Raw genomic sequence first — 24,559 nt, 5'->3', positions numbered from 1 at the left:
CTAGCATTGTATAACTGTTAAGTGGGGGGACATTTGTTCCTTCATTTTTTGCCCATATAGGATATATGCAGGGTCAGCCAGGAGTGGGATTTGGAGGTTTTCCAAACTGCACAGAATCTTAGCTAGAGGTTCTCCCAAATCCCTGCAAATCCCCAGCAGCCCACCCCTGATCCTGTGCCTTCTTAGTTGCAAAGCCTCCCCTTTAGAATACCATGCCACCTGAGATTAAATCAGCCTTGATCCTGCTGGTTTTCTGTAAAACTCTTAAGTCCTTGGTGTCTTCCCAGTCGGAAGGTAATAGAACTCATGAAATGCATAAATTTCTTGTTTGTGGCTGTGATTCTCTGCTTTTCATTTTTTATGTGCTTTTTATTGTTTTAATTATTCCCACTGTTTTGATGTTCATATTGTGTTAGACTCTTAGAGTCAGTCATATAAGTTTTAAAATAATAATAGTTAAATTAAATTGTCAATAAAAAAGAAAGGCAGTCTGGAAAGGAGACATTGCAATACCTGGAGACAGCAGAATATAAGAGAAATAACTGTCAGAAATCACAGAGAAAAAGACCTGCAAATAGAAGTAGAATGACTGTGGCAAAAGAAGGCAAATATAGTGCCTTGAGTGCAATCCCTAAACACCACTTGAACACCATCAACATTGACAAAATTGCCGACAGTCAGTTGCAAAAGGCAGCTTTGCTTGGAACAGCTTACATCTTGCAACAATACTGCCTACAATATTTCACTATCTTAGGTCCTTGGGAAGGACTCAGTAGATAGATAGAAATGCCAAATCTAATCTAATTGGTTAACTATGCGACCAACCATAATAATAATGATAATGATAATAACCCCTTTCTAATCACTTGCAGGACTCTTACAATCTTGCTAATGTGAATGGCACAGGGAAGAAGGAAGCTTACCTGCAGTCCATATTTAATAATGTGATGACATTGTGTGCCATGTTGCCTCTACTCATCTTCACCTGCCTTAACTCTTTTATCCACCAGAGGTACGATCTTTATAGATTTTCCAAAATGAAAATTCCAGACTTCAATTGCGCTGAGTCTTTTGATTCCCAGCAAAATGGCAGCATTTGGACGAGGTCATTTTGAACTTCTCAGTAGGAAAAGAGCTTTATTTTCTATTTTGCAACAACAAATCAGTTTTAGATATTTATGATGATACTCCAAGTGTTTGAGTTAGTGATCCAGAATAGTTTTAAGAGCACAGTACCTAAAAGCAAAAATAAATTGTTTCATTTTGTGGTATTGTCTTTAGGTTTTTGAAGTACATACCGTATATACTCGAGTATAAGCCGAGTTTTTCAGCACGTTTTTTGTGCTGAAAAACGTCCCCTCGGCTTATACTCGAGTATATACGGCTTATACTCGAGTTTTTTTTTTTTTTTTTTTTTCACATTATACCGGCCGGCGCGAACTTGGCGGGCTTTTGCTTTAGCGCGGGGAAGCCCTGCCGGTGCAGTGAGAGGGCGGGGCGGGGGAGCCGCCAGCCTTCTCGGCCGAGGGAGGGAGGGTTTCGCCGACCGGTAGGTGCCTCATTTCCCACCCTCGGCTTATACTCGAGTCCCCAGTTTTACCCCAGTTTTTGGGGTAAAATTGGGGACCTCGGCTTATACTCGGATCGGCTTATATTCGAGTATATACGGTAACTATTTTAGTTTTGCAATATCTTATCTTTGTTTTACATACATGGAATAACACGTAAAATACATGGATTCAATTATATCATAACTGAACCATAATGCAACAGTTAATTTATAGATACATAAAATTTCTTCATTTTATGTTCATAAATTCAACATAGTCGGTCTAGATAGCTCCCCAATCTGAGTGTTTCTAAGATGTGTGAACTTTAACTCCTTGAAGCATAATCATTGTTGAGCAGTATAAAGAGCACACATCTGAAGGATGCGCAGGTTGGGAAAAGCTATTTCAAATTGTCTAAAAACAGGTTATTCATTGATTGAAGTTATATCTCAATAGACCTAAGAAGAGAGAGTCAGGCTATTCTCCAAAGCACATAAGGTCAGGACAAGAAGCAATGGATGGAAACTAATCAAGGAGAAAAGCAACCTAAAATTAAGAAGAAATTTCCTGACAGTTAGAACAATTTATCAGTGGTACAGCTTGCCTTCAGAAGTTGTGAATGCTCCAACTCTGAAAGTTTTTAAGAAGACAACCATTTGCCTGAAATGGTGTAGGGTTTCCTGCCTGAGCAGGGAGTTGGACTAGAAGACCTCTGAGGTTCCTTGCAACTCTTATTTTGTAATTAGATTTTATTATGATTTTAGAAAGGCAAGAAGAGGTTTTTAATCTTTATCTTTTTCCATTTGTTAGGATCCCTCAGCAAATACGGATCATATCTAGTTTGGTTGCCATCTTCTTGGTCTTCATGGTAACAGTGATCCTAGTCAAGGTTGAAATGGAGCCTTTGACTTTTTTCATCATTACTATGGTCAAGATAGTCCTCATCAATTGTAAGTGAAGTTCTGATGTGTGAGTGTGTGAGTGTGTGTGTGTGTGTGTGTGTATCTATCTGTGCACATTTATGAATTATTAAAGTGACCACACCTTTTCCATTCTCAGGTATATGCATACACTTACAAACACATTCTGTCTCTAATGTGCAGTACTTTACCCTTACCTGTATTTGAGAATCTAAACATTTTTTTTAGCACTGAGCACTTTGTTAGGGTGTTGAAGTGGGAGGAATGTAATTCTTGCAGATCCAATTTTTGGCAGTGGAAGAATGGGCAAGAGCAGATAGAAACCTTTCCCATCAATGATCAACATAGCGTGCATACTATGGTGATGTAAGCTACATCCTGCCCTTTGGCCTTGGGTTCACTTTATAGTGCTTACTTTCTATAGATAAGATCTCTTTGCGATTCCCCTTTAAATGGATTTGTCTTTTTTTTCTTTCTTTCTTTCTTTTTTTTTTTTTTTGACAGCTTTTGGGGCCATTCTCCAAGGCAGCCTTTTTGGATTGGCAGGGCTCCTTCCCGCCAGTTACACGGCACCTATTATGAGTGGGCAGGGCCTCGCAGGGACATTCGCAGCTGTAGCTATGATCTGTGCTATTGCCAGTGAGTATTACACATTGCTTTATTGCTTTTGTTTATGCTACACTTTTCAACCCGTAAAGCAACCAAGGCGGGGTATACATTATCTCTCTCTGTAATATTGATATAGAGCTGTACATCACTTACAGGCATCCTCTGATATTTCAGAGAGCAAGAGGTTTGCTCAGAAGCCACCCATCACTAAGGAAAGAATTGCCACTTTTCTCTAAATTTTTTTCAGCTGGTTCCAAACTAAAAGAAAGTGCCTTTGGTTACTTCATCACTGCCTGTGTTGTGATCCTGATAGCTATTGGCTCCTATATCATGTTGCCTCGTCTGGTAAGGTTGTTTTTTTTACTGAAAACATTCCTGAATATGCTGAGGGAGTGGGCAAGTGTGGGAGTGTCCTGGCATGCAAGCACCCTTGAGCAAAGATTGCTGGGCTCTTCATTCAGTCCATGGATAATTGAGAAGGTACCCAGCTTGTTTCAGAAGAGTTCCCATTGTCCACCCCACAGCCTGGTTTTTTTTTGACCCCTGTTTCATTTTCCTTCCACACCACCTAAATAGTATGTTAATATTTCCCCAGGATTTTTTCTGCTTTTATTCGATGAAGAATAAGAGAGAATATGCAACTTCTGTGACTCAGGCTGAGATGGAAACAAAAGTTGATCTCATCAAGAAAGGTAAAAACTAGAGCCTGGAAAGAAGGAGGGGATTGTATTCATGTCCATAAACGCAGGGTGAAAATAAGTGGTATACCAGACATTCCCAGGTGACAAATAATATTGCAACCAAAGGTAAGGGATGCTGGAAACTGTAAATCAGGCATCTATTAAGGCTTAAAGGTAGCAAATTTCTAATTTAATACATGTAGGGTGCTCATCAGAACCTCAAGGCAATTAAAAAAGGATAGCCTATTTTTATTCTCTTTATTCAATTACTGCCTTCTAATTTCTTCCATAGTTAGCAAGTTAAAATAAAAACCCATGGTCGTCATTGTAGCAACACATATTGATGACCTAGCATGAGATTATTTATACAATTTTCGTTTCATCTAAAGCTCTCCAGAATAACCAGCTGCCAGCAGCCACTGAGCAATTTTTTTTTATTCTCTAGCCTTTGCTATTGTCTTTTGAAGATTGTTATGTGAGAAGAGATGTACCGACCTTTGAATGCCCACCAGTCTAGACCAGGGGTCTCCAACCTTGGTCCCTTTAAGACTTGTGGACTTCAACTCCCAGAGTTCCTCAGCCACCTTTGCACAAGGTTGGAGACCCCTGGTCTAGAAGGCCAGTGATGAAAAAAAAATGAACTCTTGTTTATTTAGGCAATCTCTCAAAAACACATTTTGAGAAAAAAAAATTACCGAAATGCCATAATGGGTTTTACTGTCTGTTCTCATTAAACCAAACCACCGAACTAAACATTTCATTCTAATTTCTGCTGTCAACAATTCAAAATATTTTTTTTCTCATAAGCATTCATATACAAAACAGCAAGGACTAAAATGTCACAGGCAGCAGGGACTAAAACAGTTCCATGCAGATAAAAACCACTTTAAAATAGCAATTAACTCTAGAAGCATTTAAGAAACCTCTGGGCAAAAAACACATCTTGGCCTTCCACCAAATTGATTCCTGGCCAGTGTGTCTCTGGAAAGAACATTTCATGACTGAGGACTATTCAAAGTCACTTGCAGTTCAGAATGTAAAGGCGCTTGGAGCACAGACCTCACTGACACCCAAGATGTGGGCAGGAATACAGGATAAGAGGGTCTTCTTCAGATACTGTGGCCCTGAATTATGAAGCGTTATAGCATAAAATTGGCCTTTTAAATCGGGTACAGGACTGGAATGAGGCCAGGGAAAAAGATATAGTACTGGTTCAGTAATAATGTGCAGTCTTAGTTTCTGCAAAATATATGTATTAAAAGTTCATTTTGTCCAATTTGTCCTTTTCATCTGTCCACAGATGTGGTTAATGGTGTTGAACGAAACCACTCTAGGAATGGAGATCCCCTTGCCTCCAGCCACAGAGCTTCAGTCCTTGGCATCTTCAAAAAGGTACTTGACCTATGGATTGGGCCTAGGTGTGGGTTTTCTTTTCACACCCTAATATTCTGCTTCTGTGTTTGTTTGTTTGTTTAAAACTGTTATCTGGGATTCTATGATTGTATTTGCGTTTGCAAATACAATCATAGGGAGCATGATGGCTCAGCGGTTAAAGATGCTGAGTTTGTCAGCTGGGCTGGAAAAATGACTACCCGATTTCAAGACCCGAGCACCACACAACAGGGTGAGGTCTCGTTCCTCTCCCAGTTTCTGTCCACCTAGCAGTTTGGACACATGTAAATGCAGGTAGATTAATAGGTATCATTCTGGTGGGAAGATAAAAACATTCCCTGCACTTGGGCGTATAGCCATGCTGGCCACATTACCACAGAAGATGTCTTTGGACAGTGCTGACTTCCTTGGCCAAGAAATAGAGATGAGCACCATGCCCCAGAGTCGGACACGAGTGTCAGGGAAACCTTTGCCTTTACCAATTTGTCTTTGCATACATGTTCTCTTTCCTAGATATGGGTTATGGCTGTTTCTGTCTGCTTAGTTTTTACTGTTACAATTGGAGTCTTCCCAGCTGTCACCGTTGCAGTAAAGCCAACTATTGGAAAAAATACACTTTGGGGTAAGTTAAATTTGGTTCTTAGAAGTGATTAAGGAGGTGCACAATGATGAGACAGTTTGGGAATCTTTTAGAACTATCTGCAATCCTATGACAGTGTAATCTGAACTCTATCTAAATCCCACAAAACAAAGATCAAATTTAGCAAGAAATTTATGGACCTGCTTCAATTCATTGACATTTGGGGGTTGAATTCTCACAACATTTCATATTATACCATTTCTGTTGGGTCATGTCAGGGTTTTGACTCATCCGTTCCAAAACATGAAATTTCTTCTGCTTTCAACTGGCCATTCTGCTCTAGATGCATTTGTGTGTTGTTTAAGATTACTGTTATGATTCAAGGCCCACATTTATTTAAGCTTCAGCTCATGGACAGGCTTTCTGATATTTCCTGGGCAGTTTGTTAATACTATCCAAAATCCATTGTTGGCATCTCTCATTGTGATCCATCTAGATCCCGAGGCTGCAAAGTTAGCCCCAACCATGATATTCTCATGGCTTCCTTCGCAGTTGAGAATTACTTTTATTTTCATTTTTGCTAACTTGTCAAGTATCCAAATAATGGAAATCCCACTTTCCATCTCGTGCCCCAGCATATCGTTCCAATATCCAGCTGACTTATCCAGGTAGTTTTGGTATGCATACCACTTTTTCTTAATTTAAGTAGAATCTTAGAATCTGTTAATTGAAGCTATATGAAGTTCAGATCACATTGAAAGTCAAAGGTATGGCAAGATTACAGAGATGTGCTTAGAGTTCACAAACAGTTTCTGTAACCCACCAGACTTCCTCTGGAAAGCCTAGATCAGTTTACAGAATGTCTCCTGGCAGTCTGCTTAGCCTTAACTTTATTTGCCATCTGCTTTTGAAGGAGCCTCATTATGAGTAAAGATGATGAAGTGTGGGCGAATTTAGTCTGGAGAGTGGGAAGACCTGAAAGAGAAGGATAGGGTGTGTGACAAAGTAGTTAGGAAAGTACTGAAAACTAAATAGACGCTATTTAATTTTCCATATCCGATTAAGACACAATTTGTTTGTTTTCCTGTTTTGGAGGCGTTGCTCTTCCCACATCCAAGTATATTTATGTCATTTATTATCCTGCAACAGACTATATAGATACTTTATTGTTTATTTTATTATATTTTGCACTGTTAGTGTTCTAGTCCTTAATAGTAAGGAAGGATTTAAAAAAGAATTAACCATCATGTATCCAAATAACATGTATTGTATTAATTGAGCATTGTGATGATGGACCCAAATAGACTAGAGAAGTAATAACAATCCAGACTAGAATTGAAGAAGAATTAAGATTGGTATAAAGCTGTTGGGGGGAAAAATCATTGTTGAGAAACTATGGGATCACACTTCGTTTTGAAAACAGAGCAGGCTTTGAAGATTGACTTTCTAGAATAGATCAAACCAAAAGAAAAGTTTAAAAGGAATTGTTAGACTATCCAGATCTGTACGTAAGGTGCTGTTTTAGTCTTATGTCTATCCACAGAGTCTTCTCCTTCATCAGACCTAAAGAGCAAACTCAGATTTCAGGATTCTGCTATGTTTACTTAGAGAAATAGATTCACAAGTGCTTCAATAATGATGTGGTAAAAATCCCTCACAGCTTCCTGTGTCATTATTATTATTATCTGTTTGAGGAAGATGGAAAAGAGGACTATGTACTATTTGCCTAGCTCAGCCAGCTAGCAAAGCTGGCTGAGGAACTCTGGGAGTTGAAGTCCATAAGTCTTAAAAGAGCCAAGTTTGCAGACCCCTGGCCTAGCTAAAGTCATCTCAATATTGCCCCATTGAACACTTCAGCAAAGAGAGTTCTTGCCCTGAGACTGACCACACTTCTCTATTACTCTCTCTTCAGTTTCCTATTTCAGCCCAGTTGCTTGTTTCCTGATGTTTAACATCTTTGACTGGGCAGGAAGGAGCCTCACAGCTGTCTGTGTTTGGGTGAGTATAGGGAAATCAGGCATTTATGGTACTCTGCTAATCCACCCTTCTTAAAGTTCAGATGTGTCTTCTGAGCTAGGATCAAGAAAAAAGGTACTTTTGTGAATCAGTTCTGAGGAAAAAATACAGAAGGTTCTGAGGAAGAACGGTATTTTTTGTTCAGTTCTTCCACAATTGGGGCAATTGATATCACTATAAACATTGAAGAAGGAAACATATTAAAGACACACTGATTCTGCTGAAGCCATTTCAGAGAAGCTTTGGCTAAGTTGCTTAATGCTGCTTATTGCTTATATATGTGATATAAACAGCTGTGGTGGCACAGTGGTTAGAATGCAGTACTGCAGGCCATTTCTGCTGACTGCTGGCTCCCTGCAATTTGGCAGATTGAATCTCACGAGGTTTAAGGTTGATTCAGCCTTCCATCCTTCTGAGGGGTAAAATGAGGACCCAGAATGTTGGGGGCAATATGCTAACTCTGTAAACCACTTAAAGAGGTCTGTAAAGCACTGTGAAGCGGTATATAAGTCTAAGTGCGATTGCTATTGTTATAAAGAAAAGAAGACTGATCTGGCAATGGCATAGAAGCTCCGTAAATAAAGATGGTAGAATATTCTGAGCTTGGTTTTGAATGACAAATGCTAATGTCCATTATATATTCATACTGCAGCAAAAAAGTAAGAAGAGGCAGGAGACAGATTTTCAAGTTGCTTATTAGTAAATTAAAAAATCTGAATAATGAGTGAATATCACACATGTAATTTTTCTACAGTAAAGATGCCACAAAAAGTCACCTTAACTGTGGAGAGAAGTCTTAAGCCGACAAATCACTGGGAATCATAAAAAAAAGGAGCCTAAGAAGGGATGAGGGAGAAGGAAAATACTTCAAGCAGGCAGTGAAGAAAAATTATTAATGGAAAAAGTAAATCTGGTAATCTAATTAACTATTCTCATGAGTAAAAATGGAAGAAAGAAAAAAAATTCAGGGATGACACACTAGTTTGCTTTGTCCAAATAATATGCCCTTTTTTTCCTGTCATATATTACCTTCTATTCAGTGAGGGCACTTTAAGTTGTCTAGTCAGTAATCCCACACTCACTATTTACAATTTGCAATCCATCTGGCACAGCATATGGGTAGTATATGGTTGAAGGGCTGAAAAAGAAATATTTCAGAACCACCCAAGATCTTGAATAATTATAAAGGGGCCGAAAGCCTTTGTCATGGTGGCTGGGAGAAATACATTTCCCCACTATCACTTCACCTCAGCATTTGAAACATTATGCCAGCCCTTACCTTTCAGGTCAAAAGCTTCAGCATAATATTAGTAAGATTGCTTGATTAAGGTTGCAGGGTACAGCAGTAGGGCAACTCGTTTAAGTCAGTAAACCTCAGCAGGAAACCGATCCCAGTTCCAGTTTCACCTTTTGTATTGGGATAGGTTATGTTGGCTGTTTTTCTTCCTGCCCAGCCTCTCGGGCTTATCCCAAGGAGAAAGATGGGTGGGTGTGCAGAAAATATGTTTACCAAATTTTCTTTGTGGAAAGTTTGACTCCACACAGATGATGGGTGGGTGGTTTGAGGCTGATGAGCCACACAGATCCTTCCTTTCCTCAGTCTGGCACTTCTTCCTGCTGCTTTCTCTCCCTGGCAAGAAGTTTTATATTGTATGTCTGCCACAACACACATTTGGAAGGAAGGGGAGAGAGGCCTTTTCATCTACTATAACATCTAAAGTGAGTCTCTGATTATCCAGCTCCAAGGGGAATAAAGCTATTTTAGCAACCAAGCAAAACCTCAGGAAATCTCATTCTGTTCTCAGAAGTCTCATTGCCCTGCCAGTGAACACTTCTGAGTTAAATTGGAATTTACGATCTGGGATATGTTTGACTATGTCACTCTGTTTTTGGAGAAACTTCTTTTTCCTTTTATTTGGAGGTGGGGAGAAGTTGGGATGTTTCAGTGAGATGATAAGAATCAGTTTATTTCTACTCCATTTAAATAATTACCGTATTTTTTTAGAATATAAGGCACACCTTAGTTTTTGGGGAAGAAAATAGGAGGGGGAAAATTCTGCCTACCAGGTATTCATCTGGCTAGTCCCAGCACATTAGTTCGCTCGCTGGTTTTGAGGTTGGGGCTGGCTGGGGCTGTGCTTCTAAAAAACAGCTTATTGTCGGAAGGAGCAGCAATTAGAAAAGCAGGCAAAGCACGAAGATCACTTTGCTCGCGCTGCGGCTGAAAAACAGCTTCAAAAACACAGCTGATCCTCAGAGGGAGCTCCAGTGACTAAAGCAGGCAAAGCACGGAAGGGGTAAGAGAAGGCAGCAGCTGTTCCAGATAGCCATTATGGGCACCGCGCAGGGTTACATTCGGAGTATAAGATGCACCCAAATTTTCAGCCACTTTTAGGAGGGAAAAAACTGTGTCTTATACTCCGAAAAATACAGTAGCCTTCAGATAAACATATATAAGGCAATGTGACATAATTTGGTTTGAACCCACAAAAGATGCCATTAGACTTGATAAATGACTTTAGTAAGAAAACCAAATGGTATGTTACAGAAGACGGCAAAACATTTCTCATTTAGAGGGCAAATGTGTATGATTGAGGTAGCTGATTTAAAATAAAACATATAACCTTTATTTACAATCTTGCATGAAATGATGAGGTTGACATAAATTCTCTGTTGATTAAAAAAAAACTACCTTTAGCCTGAATCAGACCATCTAGCCCTATGAGGTCAACTCCATTCTTCTGTAAACCCACTATCCCAAAACATGTTAAATAATACCTTTGTGATCCTAGAACCGAGGTCTTCAAACTTGGCAGTTTTGACTTGTGGACTTCAACTTGTTGACTTGTGGACTTCAACTTGTTGACTTGAAGTCCACAAGTCTTAAAGCTGCCAAGTTTGAAGACTTCTGTCCTAGAGATTCATAGCAGTTGTTAACAGATCTACTTTGACTGGCTATAAGTTTCCAAGGTTTCAGGTAAAAGAGGAACTTTCAAAATGTAAATCCCGTGTTTTATCAGTAAACTGTGGCCTTTTCCAACAGCTTACTGAAGAAGCAGGGGGTCTGAATTCAGAAAGGGCTCCAGTTCTGACATATCCTGAAGAGGATTCTCAGATTTAATGTTCAGATTTAAACTGCAGATTAACTTGATGCTTTCTTTGGCAGAATGAGCTGGAATGTGATCTAGATAGGGACAAGGAGACAGGTTAACAAGTCCTCTGAAGTTTGAGTAACGGTTGCACGGTCCACTTGCCAGTGTTCATGAAAGGACATGTTTTTTAGAGTATCCCATTTGTTTACAACTGGCTGGTTGTTGTTTTTTAGGATTATTTTTCCCCTTCCGATTGGTTCATTACTGGTTTTGTGGAATGGTTGTTCAGTGTTTTATCCCTGACAGTGACCCAGAAACAAGAAACAGATGTCCTTTCAATCAGTAATTTTTGTTCAAATATAGAGGAGAGTGGCTGTGGAGGAAGTAGATCTGAAGGAAGCATATAATGAACGAAGAAGACAAGAAAGCCACAATCTGCAACTCCATGGTCTAACCTCTACCCAGCAGCCAGCTAAGCTCCTCTTACAAGGCTTCTATGATTATAGGATGCGGCCAATGATATTTTGGCTGGCAGACCCAGCTCTGGAGCCCTCCAAAGCCCAAGAATGTATGAGGAACGAATTGTTTTCTGATTTAGAATCTGAATTATATACTGTACTAAAAGTACTTCATGAAACATAAAGTCGTAAATCAGTAAAAACAGATTAACAAACTAAATACCGTACAACAAAATTAGTATTTGCAAAAACTGTTCAGACTTTTCCCTTCACACACACACACACAGACAGAAAGAGAGTGAAACTTTATGCAAAGAGAACTTCCAGATTATTTCTCACAAAGAGTAATAAAATATTGCAATTTAGGAGAAAAACGTTTAAAAATATTCTTTCCTAAATATAATACCATGTTGGTTGGGCAAGCTTCTAAATCTAGTTAAAAAATAATAAAATTTAACCATGACATCATATAAATAGAATAGCTATGCCCTTTCGTGTCTCTAGTCAGAGAAAATCCCTCATCATATTTTCACTCTGCATGTTATTATTTTTTCCTTATTGTTAGTTCCTGATACTTAGAGAAACAAACAAAACTGCATGGGCCATATATCTTGTTTTCCTTTTTGATCAAAGACAGTAATTCTCACCACTTTCTGATGTTTTTTTAATCAGAAAATCTCCATGTAACGAAGTTGAATTCTGGTTGAGGCCTGCAGCACAGTGAGTTGGCAAAGGGAAGAGATGATAGAATGATTGCAGTACTTTGATTTCAAGGGATAGATCTCATTTGAATGCCCACCTTGGAAAAACTCCATGTAAAAAGAAGCCAAAATAATAGGAAGCTACAGCCTGGCTCCTTAATGCACATGTAATTGCAGAATAAAATCTGGAGAAGCATTCAGAATAATGGCCTCCCTCCATAGGATGCTTCCTTTCCAATTCTGTTGTTGCCCTAGTATAAGAAAACTCCACTTGCACTTACCTTTCTACACACAGGCAAACACAAGACCCAACTCTCTCCAAATAGAAAAATTATTCCCAATCCAGAAATATGAATGGATTGAGATCAAAGTAAATGAGTATTGATTGCATGGAGATCAGTGAAAACATGTTGCTAATTTTAAAATATTAGCTTCTTCTTTCCCAGTTTAGATATTTCCTAAAGTTACAATCACTGTGATAAAAACAGTGTATAGCATGTGAAGTCCTTTCCAAACAATTCCACACATTCTCCAGTTGGTGTAAAAGCCAGATAAATGCATTGCAGGTGGTACAACCGAAATGGGACCTGCCCATTATGGTCATAAATCATAATGGTCGTTTATTTTGTGACTGGACCTGATTTTACAATATTTGTTGTCGGCCATTAAGCAAATACAGTGGTCATAAACCAAGTATGGTGGTCATTAAGCGGACCCACTGTTCACTATGCGGTGTTTTTGCTGAAAACGAAGTAAACATCAGTTTTTGGCAAAAACATAAATCACATTCATGTTACTGTGGGACATTGTAAACAGCTCTAAATACTGTTGCTAAGCATCTTTAATGTGGTCACATGACCATGGGTGGAGAGGCAGATGTCATAAGAACATTTGATGGCATAAGAACATCATGACTTCAAACAGTTGCTGAACAACCAATCGTAAGTGATGGATTACTTGCATCCACCAACTCAAGGCATCTTATGGCCCAAGAGCTTTAGTTTATTCTTTCAATGGCTGTAAATCTGCATTTGGATGTTACTTAAACCTGTTTTATTAAGTAAAAAATACCTGACTTGAGTAAACTGCTAACCAGCAGTCTGAGGTAAACCAAACTGGCTTTTCAGTTACGAAAAACACCTAGAAACAGCTTCCTCAGAATTGCACTGCTCAAATGTAATAATATTACAAGAAGCCCAATTTACTCAGAAAACATTTACCTCCTGTTGTGCAAGCTTTTCCTGGGTAAAGCAGCTCAGTATTTTCCATCTGCAGCTTGTGGAATTACATGCAGGGTTCCAAGTGATTCCAATACTTGCAGGGATTTGGATCAAGTTATAATGCTCAAGTCAAGTATATAAAGTAAAATTTGAAAGTCTCTTAGTGCCATCGCTAATGGCAACTACAATAAATGCCAAGGGATAAACCTTTTCCAATAGGTAATTGTAATTTGTTAGTGAAAATTCCCTGCTCTTATCTTTTATAGGAAGGTAAAAGGAAGTAGTTATTTCTACATCCTCTGAATATAAAGCTTGAACGTTCTATCCAGATTAGTTATTGGAGAGCTGCTCTAAATCTTGTGAAAATAATCAGCTATGATTTTTTAAAGGAGGCTAAGAAGAAGAAAAAGGTATTTTATGTATACTAGCTATCTCACATAAAAATGGTTAAGAGTTACTTAGAGTTGCTTTGTTCTTGGCAATGCAGTTTAGGTGTTAGAACGTGAATATGTCCTATTATTGCCACATTCTTGGTAAGCATTAATATGACTCTGGTTTTATCATTAGAATAGAATAGAATAGAATAGAATAGAATAGAATAGAATAGAATAGAATAGAATAGAATTTTTTATTGGCCAAGTGTGATTGGACACACAAGGAATTTGTCTTGGTGCATATGCTCTCAGTGTACATAAAAGAAAAGATACCTTCATCAAGGTACAACACTTACAACACAAATGATGGTCAATATATCAAAATAAATCATAAGGATTGCCAGCAACAAAGTTACAGTCATACAGTCATAAGTGGAAAGAGATTGGTGATGGGAATGATGAGAAGATTAATAGTAGTGCAGATTTAGTAAATAGTTTGACAGTGTTGAGGGAATTAATTGTTTAGCAGAGTGATGGCCTTCAGGAAAAAACTGTTCTAGTGTCTAGTTGTTCTGGTGTGCAGTGCTCTATAGCGTCGTTTTGAGGGTAGGGGTTGAAACAGTTTATGTCCAGGATGTGAGGGGTCTGTAAATATTTTCACGGCCCTCTTCTTGATTCGTGCAGTATACAGGTCCTCAATGGAAGGCAGGTTGGTAGCAATTATTTTTTCTGCAGTTCTAATTATCCTCTGAAGTCTGTGTTTTTCTTGTTGGGTTGCAGAACCGAACCAGACAGTTATAGAGGTGCAAATGACAGACTCAATAATTCCTCTGTAGAACTGAATGAGTAGCTCCTTGGGCAGTTTGAGCTGTACCTCTTATCATCAAGACACTAAGAATTATGTGTCTTTTGAACATAACAAAATTATTAATGACAGAACCAAAAGGAGAAATCTACATTTGATCTACAGCAATGAATTGTCAATATATATCTTAATAGCATTTATTTGTTACACTGGGCCACAGAAGGCATTTAAGTTAAAAAAAAAAAGGAATATTAGGACAGGGACGGTAGGCACGCAGGTGTGCTTATGCACACCCCTTACAGACTTCTTAGGAATGGGGTGAGGTCAACACTAGACAGTTTAATCTTAAAGTTTTGGGGGTTTGGGGAAGAAACTACAGAATCAGGTAGTGCATTCCAGGAATTGACCACTCTGTTACTGAAGTCATATTTTCTGCAATCGAGTTTGGTGCAGTTTACCTTAAGTTTGTATCTATTGTGTGCTCATGTATTGTTGTGGTTGAAGCTGAAATAGTCGTTGACAGGTAGGACATTGTGGCAGATAATTTTATGTATTATGCTTAAGTCAGATTGAAATCTGCGTAGTTCTATGTTGTCTAAGCCCAACATTTGGAGTTTGGTGGCATAAGGTATTTTATTGCGAGCAGAGGAGTGGAGGACTGTTCTTGTGAAATATCTCTGGACTCTCTTGATTGTATTTATGTCCAGTATGCAGCACTGGATTAGGTTAACAACTCTTAGTGCCTTTTTGGCAATATGGTTACAGTGGGCTCTGGCACTTAGAGCTTTAGAAAAGAGTACTCCAAGGTCCTTGACACAGTGAGGATCATCTATAAGGTCATGTCCATCTAATTTGTATTTTATGTTTTGATATTTTTTTTTGCCAATGTGCAAGACAGAGCATTTGTTGGTTGAGATTTGAAGTTGCCACTTGTTAGCCCAATCTGACACATAGTCAAGGTCTTTTTTGAAAGGCAGTTGCATTGTCTGTAGTGTTGAATAGTTTAACATTGTCAGCGAAGAGAACACAGTTGCTTTTAATATGATTGCAAAGGTCATTTATGTAAAGTATGAAGAGTGTTGGGTCTGCCTTGGGGAACACCACTATTAACAGGTACAGGATTTGATAGAGCGCTTCCTAGTTTGACCACTTGCTGCCTGTTTGACAGGAATATATTATTCTTGTTCTTCCCTTCCCACAGCCTGGAAAAGAGAGCCGCCTGTTACCCTTCCTGGTGATTGTCCGTCTGATTTTCATTCCCCTCTTCATGCTGTGTAACGTGGAACCCCGCCGTAACCTGCCTGTCATCTTTGCTCACGATGCCTGGTACCTCACCTTCATGCTGTTATTCTCCATCTCCAATGGTTACTTGGCCAGCCTCTGCATGTGCTTTGGACCCAAGTAAGTATGGCTTGAGATGAATGAATAGTGAAGAAGGAAAAGCAACTGGTATTTGGGGTGGCTGGATGCTGTGCTGACTAGTTTTTGTTTTTCCTTCTAGGAAGGTGCTGTCTCATGAAGCGGAAACTGCTGGAGCCATCATGGCCTTCTTTCTCTCCTTGGGTCTGGCTTTAGGAGCCATCTTATCCTTTCCACTCAAATACGCAATCTAATGACAATACCGTGGGGCATCTCTGGGCAGAGGAGCAGTAGAGTTATGTTACCACGGAGCATTTCTTGCCTGGTTCCTGGGAACTTGTTGCCTTAATACCTCTTGGCTTGGAAGAGGGTTTCTCTCTTACTGACCAGATGGCCTGGCTTCTCCTTGGGCATAAGACCTCCTCCTTCACATACATACACGCACACACACTTGACCAGTGCCAGCTATGAATGATTTACATTGTCTTGACGTGTTCTGCTTCACTATCTGTGGCAAAAGAGAATTGTTCCCAATCCACCTTCCAGCTTTTCAGCTGCTCCTGTGAATTTGTTGAATGTGCTCACACTTCCTTAGTGTCTGCTCTACCCTCAAAAGGCAAGACATTGAAGAAGCTGCTGCACTCCCCCAAATGCTCTTCATTAAATAACTCCATGGAAAAGGAGTCCTCTTCTTCAGCTGCATGTTCAAGCTTTTAGAATCCATGGTTTGTGGACATTCAGAATTAGGCAAGAACCTCAACAGCTATTACTTGGAGACGGGTGATGGAAAGTGGATCTTGGCTATTTCCACATTCTTAAGTAGTTTGGACAACAACAACTGCAGGGCCATGAAGTACGGGCTACTTTGAAAATGGAAGTATTTTGCATACAAACTGAATACGCCTTTTCTTCTGAAGGCTCACCTTGTCTCTTTTCCAAGATTTTGCATGATCTGGCTCTAAGGAGCAGCGCTAAATGGGCTCGTGAACTCTTCAGCATAGTGCAAACGATAAAACAGATCATTCCCAAACCCGGCTGTTCAGAGCCCCTGCAGTTTTCTGTGCTTCTTCATGGATTTATGAAACTCAGGATTTGCATATTTGAACTCTGTTTAAAAATGGCAAATTTTTTTCTAAGAGAAAGGTTGTAACAAATAAAAAATAAGGGTGGTTTTTTTTGTAAAGTTTGAAGCTGTAATGTTACCTTGTATTTAAATTATTTGGTATTGTTAATTATAAAAGTCCATTTCCTATGGGAATACAGCAAAGACCAATCATGTTAGAAAGTAGTGATTTTTAACATCCTAAAATCAGTTGCCTGGCCTTAATATGGTACTTAATATGGTTGGTCTTTTTTTGTGAAGGAAAAATGGAACTAGAGCGCCATCTATTGGTCAACCTTTATATATTGCCATCTCTGGGTCATAATGATACATAATGGTCGTCTCAATCTAAGAATGTTAGTTTAACAATGATTTGAAGTTATGGTGGCCTTGGAAAAAGTGACTGATGACTGGTCCCCAAAATTAGAACTATTGCACATGCAGGCACACCTCCCTGCAGTCACAATTCAGGCAGTTGGCAACTGGCTTGCATTTATGACAGTTGCAGTGTCTTGCAATTATGTGACCTTCCCAGCTAGCTTCCAACAAGCAAAATCAATTGGAAAATCCAAATTCGTTTAAAGACCATCTGATTCACTTAATAACTACATAAAAAGAGTCATAAAGCATTGCTTAGCTTAGCAACCAAAATTCAGGTCCTAGTTGTTGTTGTAGGTCAAGGTCTACCTGCATATTTATATATTTAAAAAGTCAAAATACATCAAGCCTTTTGTAAATCATTTAAATCAGGGGTGTCAAACTCATGTCACGTCATTGTCATGTGACATATTGGGACTTTTTTCACCTTTGCTAAACTGGGGGTGGGTATGGCCAGCACGTGAAGCATCCAGCCTATGGGCCATGAGTTTGACACCCTTGATTTAAATTGTGTGACATCCCCAAATAGAAAGGTGTATAATGCTCCTTTATTTGTTGCTCAGTGGTTTGAATTAAGATAGCAATTTTATTATTGGGTTCTGAAGTATTTACAGCTAAGCAGAAAGTGGGAAATTTCAAATAAAATGCAGAATATCTCTGATAGGCTCACAGCCACCTTTTCTAAACATGACACTAAAAGTGTAGAATCTTTTCTTCTTCAACGCTGCAACATAAACTTGTATCTTTTAAAAAGCATTTACAGGTAATCCCCAAGTTACGAGCGTTCCCTTAGCGAACGTTCAAACTTAAATGATAAGCGCCCCCTAGTGTTTACAAACAAGGCCTGAAACTACGAATCTTGCAGTACCACGGCAAGTTTTTTTGCCCTTAAGAAAAACCGCAGAGGCTCTGCAACAGTAGTGGTATTTAACCACTTCTATCCGGTTCAGGCGAACCGGTGGCAGCGACTGTGGGAGGCTCTGCCCACCTGGCCGGATGTAATCACATCCCATTTACCCACGTTTTTGATGCTCTGCATATGCACAGAAGGCCCTCTGCGCATGTGCGCACGCTTATATTTGCAAACCAGTAGGGAAGGTAAGTCGATGCCACCCCTGCTCTGCAACATTTGTCCTGAATGTTGCCAGCCGAAATGGAGCTTCTGAGGGGCGAATCTGGTCCTCTGATGCTACATTTGGCCCTCCATGGGCCTCCCTCGGCCCGTTGCAGGCTGAAATGGATCTGGCACTCTGTTCAGCCCTCCATGGGCCTCCCCCGGCCTGTTGCAAGCCGAAATGGAGCTTCCAGGGGTTATCTTCAGGTTACAAATGGGCAGGCTCCATTTCATTCGTAATTCAAGGACTACTTGTAATGGGATATTTAGGAAGCAATTACATCTCGCAGCCTTATTTACCTTGCAGAGGGTAAGTTATGAAAGGTGTTCACATAATGATGACTGGTCCTTTATTAGCCACAAGCATTATTTTTCCTGCATGGCGTATAAAGGGCATTGTCTCTGTAATAACACAGAGATACCCATGAAAATAAGCTAGTACTTGGAGCCCTATGAATTTCTTTAATGCAAGGGTTGTTGTTGTTTTTTGCTTAATTTAGAGGGGGGTATATTGATATAAACAATATAATAAATTGAAGGATGTTAGTGAAAACAATTAACCTCATGAATTCACCCATCCCCTGGTGTCCCCACATCTGTTGCTATAGCAGGGTCTTGAGGAAGACCTTTGAAAGCTGAGGAGATAATGAGGCCAAACTAATCTTTGGGGAGAGAAGATTCCACAATGTGGGCACCACTGCAGGAGAGGCTTGTTTCATAGGGCCTGCCAAATGCAGCTCCTTAGAAACTATGGAAGCTGTAACATGCCTGTTGGGTTGGATCTGGTGGGATGGGCCAATAAAATCAGGAAGAGGCAGTCCCTCAAATAAGCATGATGTATAAAGAAAAACTGCTGTAAATATGTTGATCTTTTTTGCCATAAAGTTCCAGCGTTACGTAATAGTGAACTTAAATGTGAGTTTGGTTTTACAGTTTCTTCTCAGTTTAACCAACTAAAATATTTAGAGTATTGATCCTGAGGCTATTGCTATTTCTCAAGTTGTTAATGCTGAAATCAGAAAACTGGCACAAAGTTCTGTTCACCAGCTCCTTTTCCTGTCATCTTGGCAAGAGAGAAAGAGGGAGCAAAGCTGTTCCGTCCCTCTTCCCTCCACTTTTTATACTCATCATTGCAACCTTCCTTGGTTCTTCCTCTTCCACTAGGTGTCACCAGTGAAAAATGCAACAATCCTCTCTTAAAAGTGTGGCATGGCAGACTCAAGTTGCTCAAATGAGAGGTTGCTACTGCAGAAATACTCCACGGGGTAACTTGTTGCTTGAACTATTTCTGAACCTGGGTCTCCTGGTCTTCTGAAAGCCCAAATGACCAGAAGACCAGTACACCTAGATCCAGAAGCTGCTTAGCTGGTGGAGTAGAAGTAGGGTATGGAATGAAGCTCCTAGCAGTCCACCTATCAAGCAGCCTACTGAGCACTTTTGGATAGCACTTTACTGGGCCTATAAGGTTTGTTCTACCCTCACTGTAACCTTCTAAGGGGGTAATCAGCCACATGTGGCTGCAGTCTCATGGACTAAGCAAAATGCCATCAGGCAGGCAAAATGCCTTTACATGACAAGCAGTTCAAAACTGCTATCAGGTTATCTGCTATGATAGATAGATTTCGTGGAACTATTCAGTGTCATGGTGATGATATGCCCATATAGGAACCAGTTTCCAAAATACCAATCACAATCACTCCACGCAAATACGGAAACTTATGATTAGTTTTTTTCCCCCCAATTACTTGTATAGGGATTATTCTCTCTATACTATTTATGTTGTTTTGTATTTTCTATTACGGATTGCACCAGGGAGGCTAAACGATTTCGTTGTATATATTATGTAAGGTAAAGGTTCCCCTCACACATATGTGCTAGTTGTTCCCGACTCTAGGGCGCGGTGCTCATCTGTGTTTCAAAGCCAAAGAGCCAGTGCTGTCCGAAGACATCTCCATGGTCATGTGGCCGGCATGACTAAATGTCAAAGGCGCACGGAACGCTTCCCATCAAAGGCGGTCCCTATTTTTCTACTTGCATTTTTTATATGCTTTTGAACTGCTAGATTGGCAGAAGCTGGGACAAGTAACGGGAACTCACCCCATTACGCGGCACTAGGGATTCGAACTGCTGAACTGCCGAACTGCCAACCTTTTGATCAACAAGCTCAGCGTCTTAGCCACTGAGCTATACTATACTATACTATACCAGTTTTAGAGGCCCAAAGCATGAGTGGGTGCTATCCAATGCAAAATAGCCATGGAAGGTGATTAGCAAAGGAGGAGAATAAGGCATGGCCACAAAAATATATACTATCTGTTGTCTTCTAGTCCCAAGTATCTTTTCCCTTTATAATAGTATGATTGTTTCCTCTGCTTCAGCACTGGAATGTCAGCAGTGAGATGTTCCTGTCTTTGCCTCCCAGGAGAGTGGATTTCACCCAGGTTTAATTTTCAACCCAGCAGCTCAGCCAGAGTAGCTTCTGCTACGGTTAAATTGCAACAAAGAGCCCTGTTCCTGTGGGCATCTGGCCACACTAATGAGGCATGCAACCAAGATAATCCAGGATACTTCACAACTAGACATACAACCGTTGCCATCCACCACATTACAAGCAGAATTTAATTTTCACTTCCAGGACATGTGGCATCTCAAGGTAGGCAGAGCAACCCTTTACGGTTCAGAGGAAAAGGCCAGAGTGCTGTGATTTCCTACCTAGCTTTTCCAAGCTTCAGAAGCTTCTGAGCCAGCCTGATATTAGGGCCTGCCTAACAAGCTGCTCCAAGCACTTAGGAGTTGCAATGCAATTCCTTTTGTTTAAGAGACAGGAACAAGAAGTGGGGTTACTGTTCCTCACTTTTGCCCCTTTATTTTATGGCTGACATTCCAGCTGTACTGGCAGGGCTACAAGATAAAGAGAGGGCAGACCGGCAGCATCCCATTGAACCTCAAGATAGGCGAGGATGGGAAATGAAGCACCTGTCTCTCTCCCTGTGATGTAGGGGAAGCTCTTGCCCTGCCGACCGTTGACACCCTTGTGGCTTTTGTAATATCAGCTAAACGGGCGATTCAAAGGGAAAGCTCCCTATTTCAACCTTCAGCTTCAACCACAACAATAAATGAGCAAATAATAGATACAAACTCAAGGTAAACTGCTCCAAACTCGATTGCAGAAAATATGACTTCAGTAACAAAGTGGTCAATGCCTGGAATGCACTACCTGACTCTGTGGTTTCTTCCCCAAACCCCAAAAACTTTAAACTTAAAACTGTCTACTGTTGACCTCACGCCATTTATAAGAGGTCTGTAAGGGACGTGTGTAAGTGCACCTGCGTGCCTACCGTCCCTGTCCTAATATTCCATTTTTTCTTATTCTTTTCATGTATCCAAATTATGTTTATACTTTTACCTGTTATCTTATATATATATATGACAAATAAAAATAAATAAATAAATAAATAGCCTAGCCGTGAATGCATCCACCTAGGAATCAAGAGGAATACAGATGAAGTTAGAGCTCCCTCTGGTGGCAGTAATGAGACTTTCAGGTTCGCGGGGGAAGGGCGGGGGAAAGGGCGGGAAGGGAAAAGAAGCCGACTGTCGAAGCGAGCAAGGCGGGAGACTTCGCGCAGAAACTACGGTTTCATCACCAACCAGTCACACACACTGTCTCCCTGCGCTACCGTGGGAAGGCTCTCCGAAAATAGTCCTTGCCGGCCTCCCTGGGCTGGAACACGCCAATCAAAGCCGTTTGAGGGAACCGCGCCGTGGGAAGAAGAGTCGAGAGCTTTGCAGAGAAAGTTTGCGCGGAATCCAAAGGCAGGAACGAGCGAACGTCCCTGAACAAGCGCTTTCTCCAGCGAGCTCTCTGGCCTCTCGGGATGTGCTCGGGGCCAGGTTTTCAAGTCAAAACGTTTGGAATTGAAGAGTGAAAGACATTCTTGAGCTGTTAATCATGCAAGCCCCATTTTAGATCCCATTTTAATCCCCGCCATCACTGCAGAACCATCACTAAGAGAAGACAGGAGAAAACGTTGAACCTGAACGTCTCCGCCCACTCGCTTTCACTTAAGAGAGAAAGATGGGTGGGCCCCACAATATACACCAGGAGACTAAAAAAAAACCTTTAGATTACAACAATGACGAGCATTAAAAATGGACTAGGAGCCATTCCGTGGACCCCGTCAGAAACATTTTCAAGCCGATTTGTTTTTTAAATTCAATTTCTCTATAGCACGAACTGTAGAACTACTGATAATTAAAAACAGAAATTCTATAAACGTTTCAGCCTGAGCCTTTCAGATCTTTAAGTTCTGGACTTTTGAAGAGAGAGAAATTTCATATTTTAATATTCTTTCCCAACTATTTATTTGGGTTTTTAAAATAAACATCGAAGTGGCTGGTAGGCAGATAGAAGAGTATGTAATAGGCAAGGTGGTTGTATAAAAACACTAATTTATTACTCATTTTAGAGACTTGAAGTATATCCATATATTTTTGTTATTGTGGGATCCTTGGTGCTCTCCGAATTTGTTTTCTTTATTTATTTATTAAATTTTTATACCGCCCTTCTCCCAAAGGACTCAGGGCGGTGTACAGCCAGAATAAAAACAAAGATGTATACAATTTAAAACAACATTTAAAAAGAGCAAATTTTAAAGGCTGATTATTAAAATTTAAGTTAAAAGTTAAAAATATTAAAAAACCCAATTAAAATATATCACTAATTATGCCAGTGCCGCTTTAATGAATAAATATGTTTTGAGTTCACGACGGAAGGTCCGAAGATCAGGCACTTGACGCAGGCCGGGGGGAAGTTCGTTCCAGAGCGTCACTGCCCCCACAGAGAAGGCCCTACTCCTAGGGGCTGCCAGCCGACACTGTTTGGCGGACGGCACCCTGAGGAGACCCTCTCTGTGCGAGCGTACGGGTCGATGGGAGGCAAAGGGTAACAGCAGGCGGTCTCGTAAGTACCCGGGTCCTAAGCCATGGAGCGCTTTAAAGATAGTTACCAAAATCTTGAAGCGCACCCGAAAGACCACAGGAAGCCAGTGCAAGCTACGGAGCAGCGATGTCACGTGGGAGCCACGAGTGGCTCCCATTACTACTCGCGCAGCCGCATTCTGGACTAACTGCAGCCTCCGGGTGCACCTCAAGGGCAGCCCCATGTAGAGAGCATTGCAATAATCCAGCCTAGACGTAACCAGAGCGTGAGTGACCGTGCATAAGGCATCCCGGTCAAGGAAGGGACGCAACTGGCGAACCAGGCGAACCTGGTAAAAGGCCCTCCTGGCGACGGCCGCCAGGTGTTCATCAAAAGACAGCCATCCATCCAGGAGGACGCCCAAGTTGCGAACCACCTCCTTTGGGGCCACTAACTCGCCCCCAACAGTCAGCTGCGGATGCAACTGACTGTACCAGGATGCCGGCATCCACAGCCACTCCGTCTTGGAGGGATTGAGCTTGAGTCTGTTTCTCCCCATCCAGACCCGTACAGCTTCCAGGCACCGGGACAGCACTTCGACCGCTTCGTTGGGGTGGTCCGGGGTGGAGAAGTACAGCTGAGTATCATCAGTGTACAGATGATAACTCACCCCGAAACCACTGATGACCTCACCCAGCGGCTTCATATAGATGTTGAACAGGGTAGGCGAGAGAATCGACCCCTGAGGCACCCCACAAGTGAGGCGCCTCGAGGACGACCTCTGCCCCCCTGTCAACACTGTCTGTGAGCGGTCAGAGAGATAGGAGGAGAACCACCGATAAACGGTGCCCCCCCACTCCCAATCCCTCCAACCAGCACAGCAGGATACCATGGTCGATGGTATCGAAAGCCGCTGAGAGATCTAATAGGACCAAGGCAGAGGAGCAACCCCTGTCCCTGGCCCTCCAGAGGTCATCCACCAACGCGACCAAAGCCGTCTCCGTGCTATAACCGGGTTGGAAGCCGGACTGGAACGGGTCTAGATAGACAGTTTCCTCCAGGTGCCGGGGGAGCTGCCATGCAACCACACTCTCTACAACCTTCGCCACAAAGCGAAGGTTGGAGACTGGACGATAATTACCCAAAATAGCTGGGTCCAGGGAAGGCTTCTTGAGGAGAGGTCTCACCCTTCCATCAAAGAAGCATTTATAATCCCCTGGAGCCAGCCTCGTGTCACTTCCTGAGCAGCCAGCACTAACCAGGAAGGGCACGGGTCCAGTAAACATGT

At 41.1% G+C, this 24,559-nt stretch overlaps 1 protein-coding gene across 10 annotated transcripts in view; it reads left to right on the top strand.

The window, feature by feature from the left end:
• SLC29A1 (solute carrier family 29 member 1 (Augustine blood group)) overlaps positions 1 to 16,942 on the top strand; it is a 93,952-nt gene extending 77,010 nt beyond the window's left edge. For 9 of the 10 annotated variants that reach the window (XM_058191677.1, XM_058191908.1, XM_058191447.1 and 6 more), the window contains 10 exons: positions 873 to 1,012; positions 2,361 to 2,500; positions 2,975 to 3,109; positions 3,327 to 3,424; positions 3,675 to 3,771; positions 5,060 to 5,151; positions 5,665 to 5,773; positions 7,644 to 7,729; positions 15,599 to 15,798; positions 15,899 to 16,942. In XM_058191677.1, the coding sequence (XP_058047660.1) occupies positions 873 to 1,012; positions 2,361 to 2,500; positions 2,975 to 3,109; positions 3,327 to 3,424; positions 3,675 to 3,771; positions 5,060 to 5,151; positions 5,665 to 5,773; positions 7,644 to 7,729; positions 15,599 to 15,798; positions 15,899 to 16,010 (1,209 nt within the window). In that variant the 3' untranslated portion in view covers positions 16,011 to 16,942. The remainder of the gene's footprint in view (positions 1 to 872; positions 1,013 to 2,360; positions 2,501 to 2,974; positions 3,110 to 3,326; positions 3,425 to 3,674; positions 3,772 to 5,059; positions 5,152 to 5,664; positions 5,774 to 7,643; positions 7,730 to 15,598; positions 15,799 to 15,898) is intronic. The other variant, XR_009156217.1, reaches the window with a different exon arrangement.
• Positions 16,943 to 24,559: the final 7,617 nt, after the last annotated feature.

This window comes from Ahaetulla prasina, chromosome 1, assembly GCF_028640845.1.
Source record: "Ahaetulla prasina isolate Xishuangbanna chromosome 1, ASM2864084v1, whole genome shotgun sequence".
NCBI classification, from domain to species: Eukaryota; Metazoa; Chordata; class Lepidosauria; order Squamata; family Colubridae; genus Ahaetulla; species Ahaetulla prasina.
Note: the sequence above shows the minus strand (reverse complement) of the source record. Positions and strands in the feature narration are given on the sequence as shown.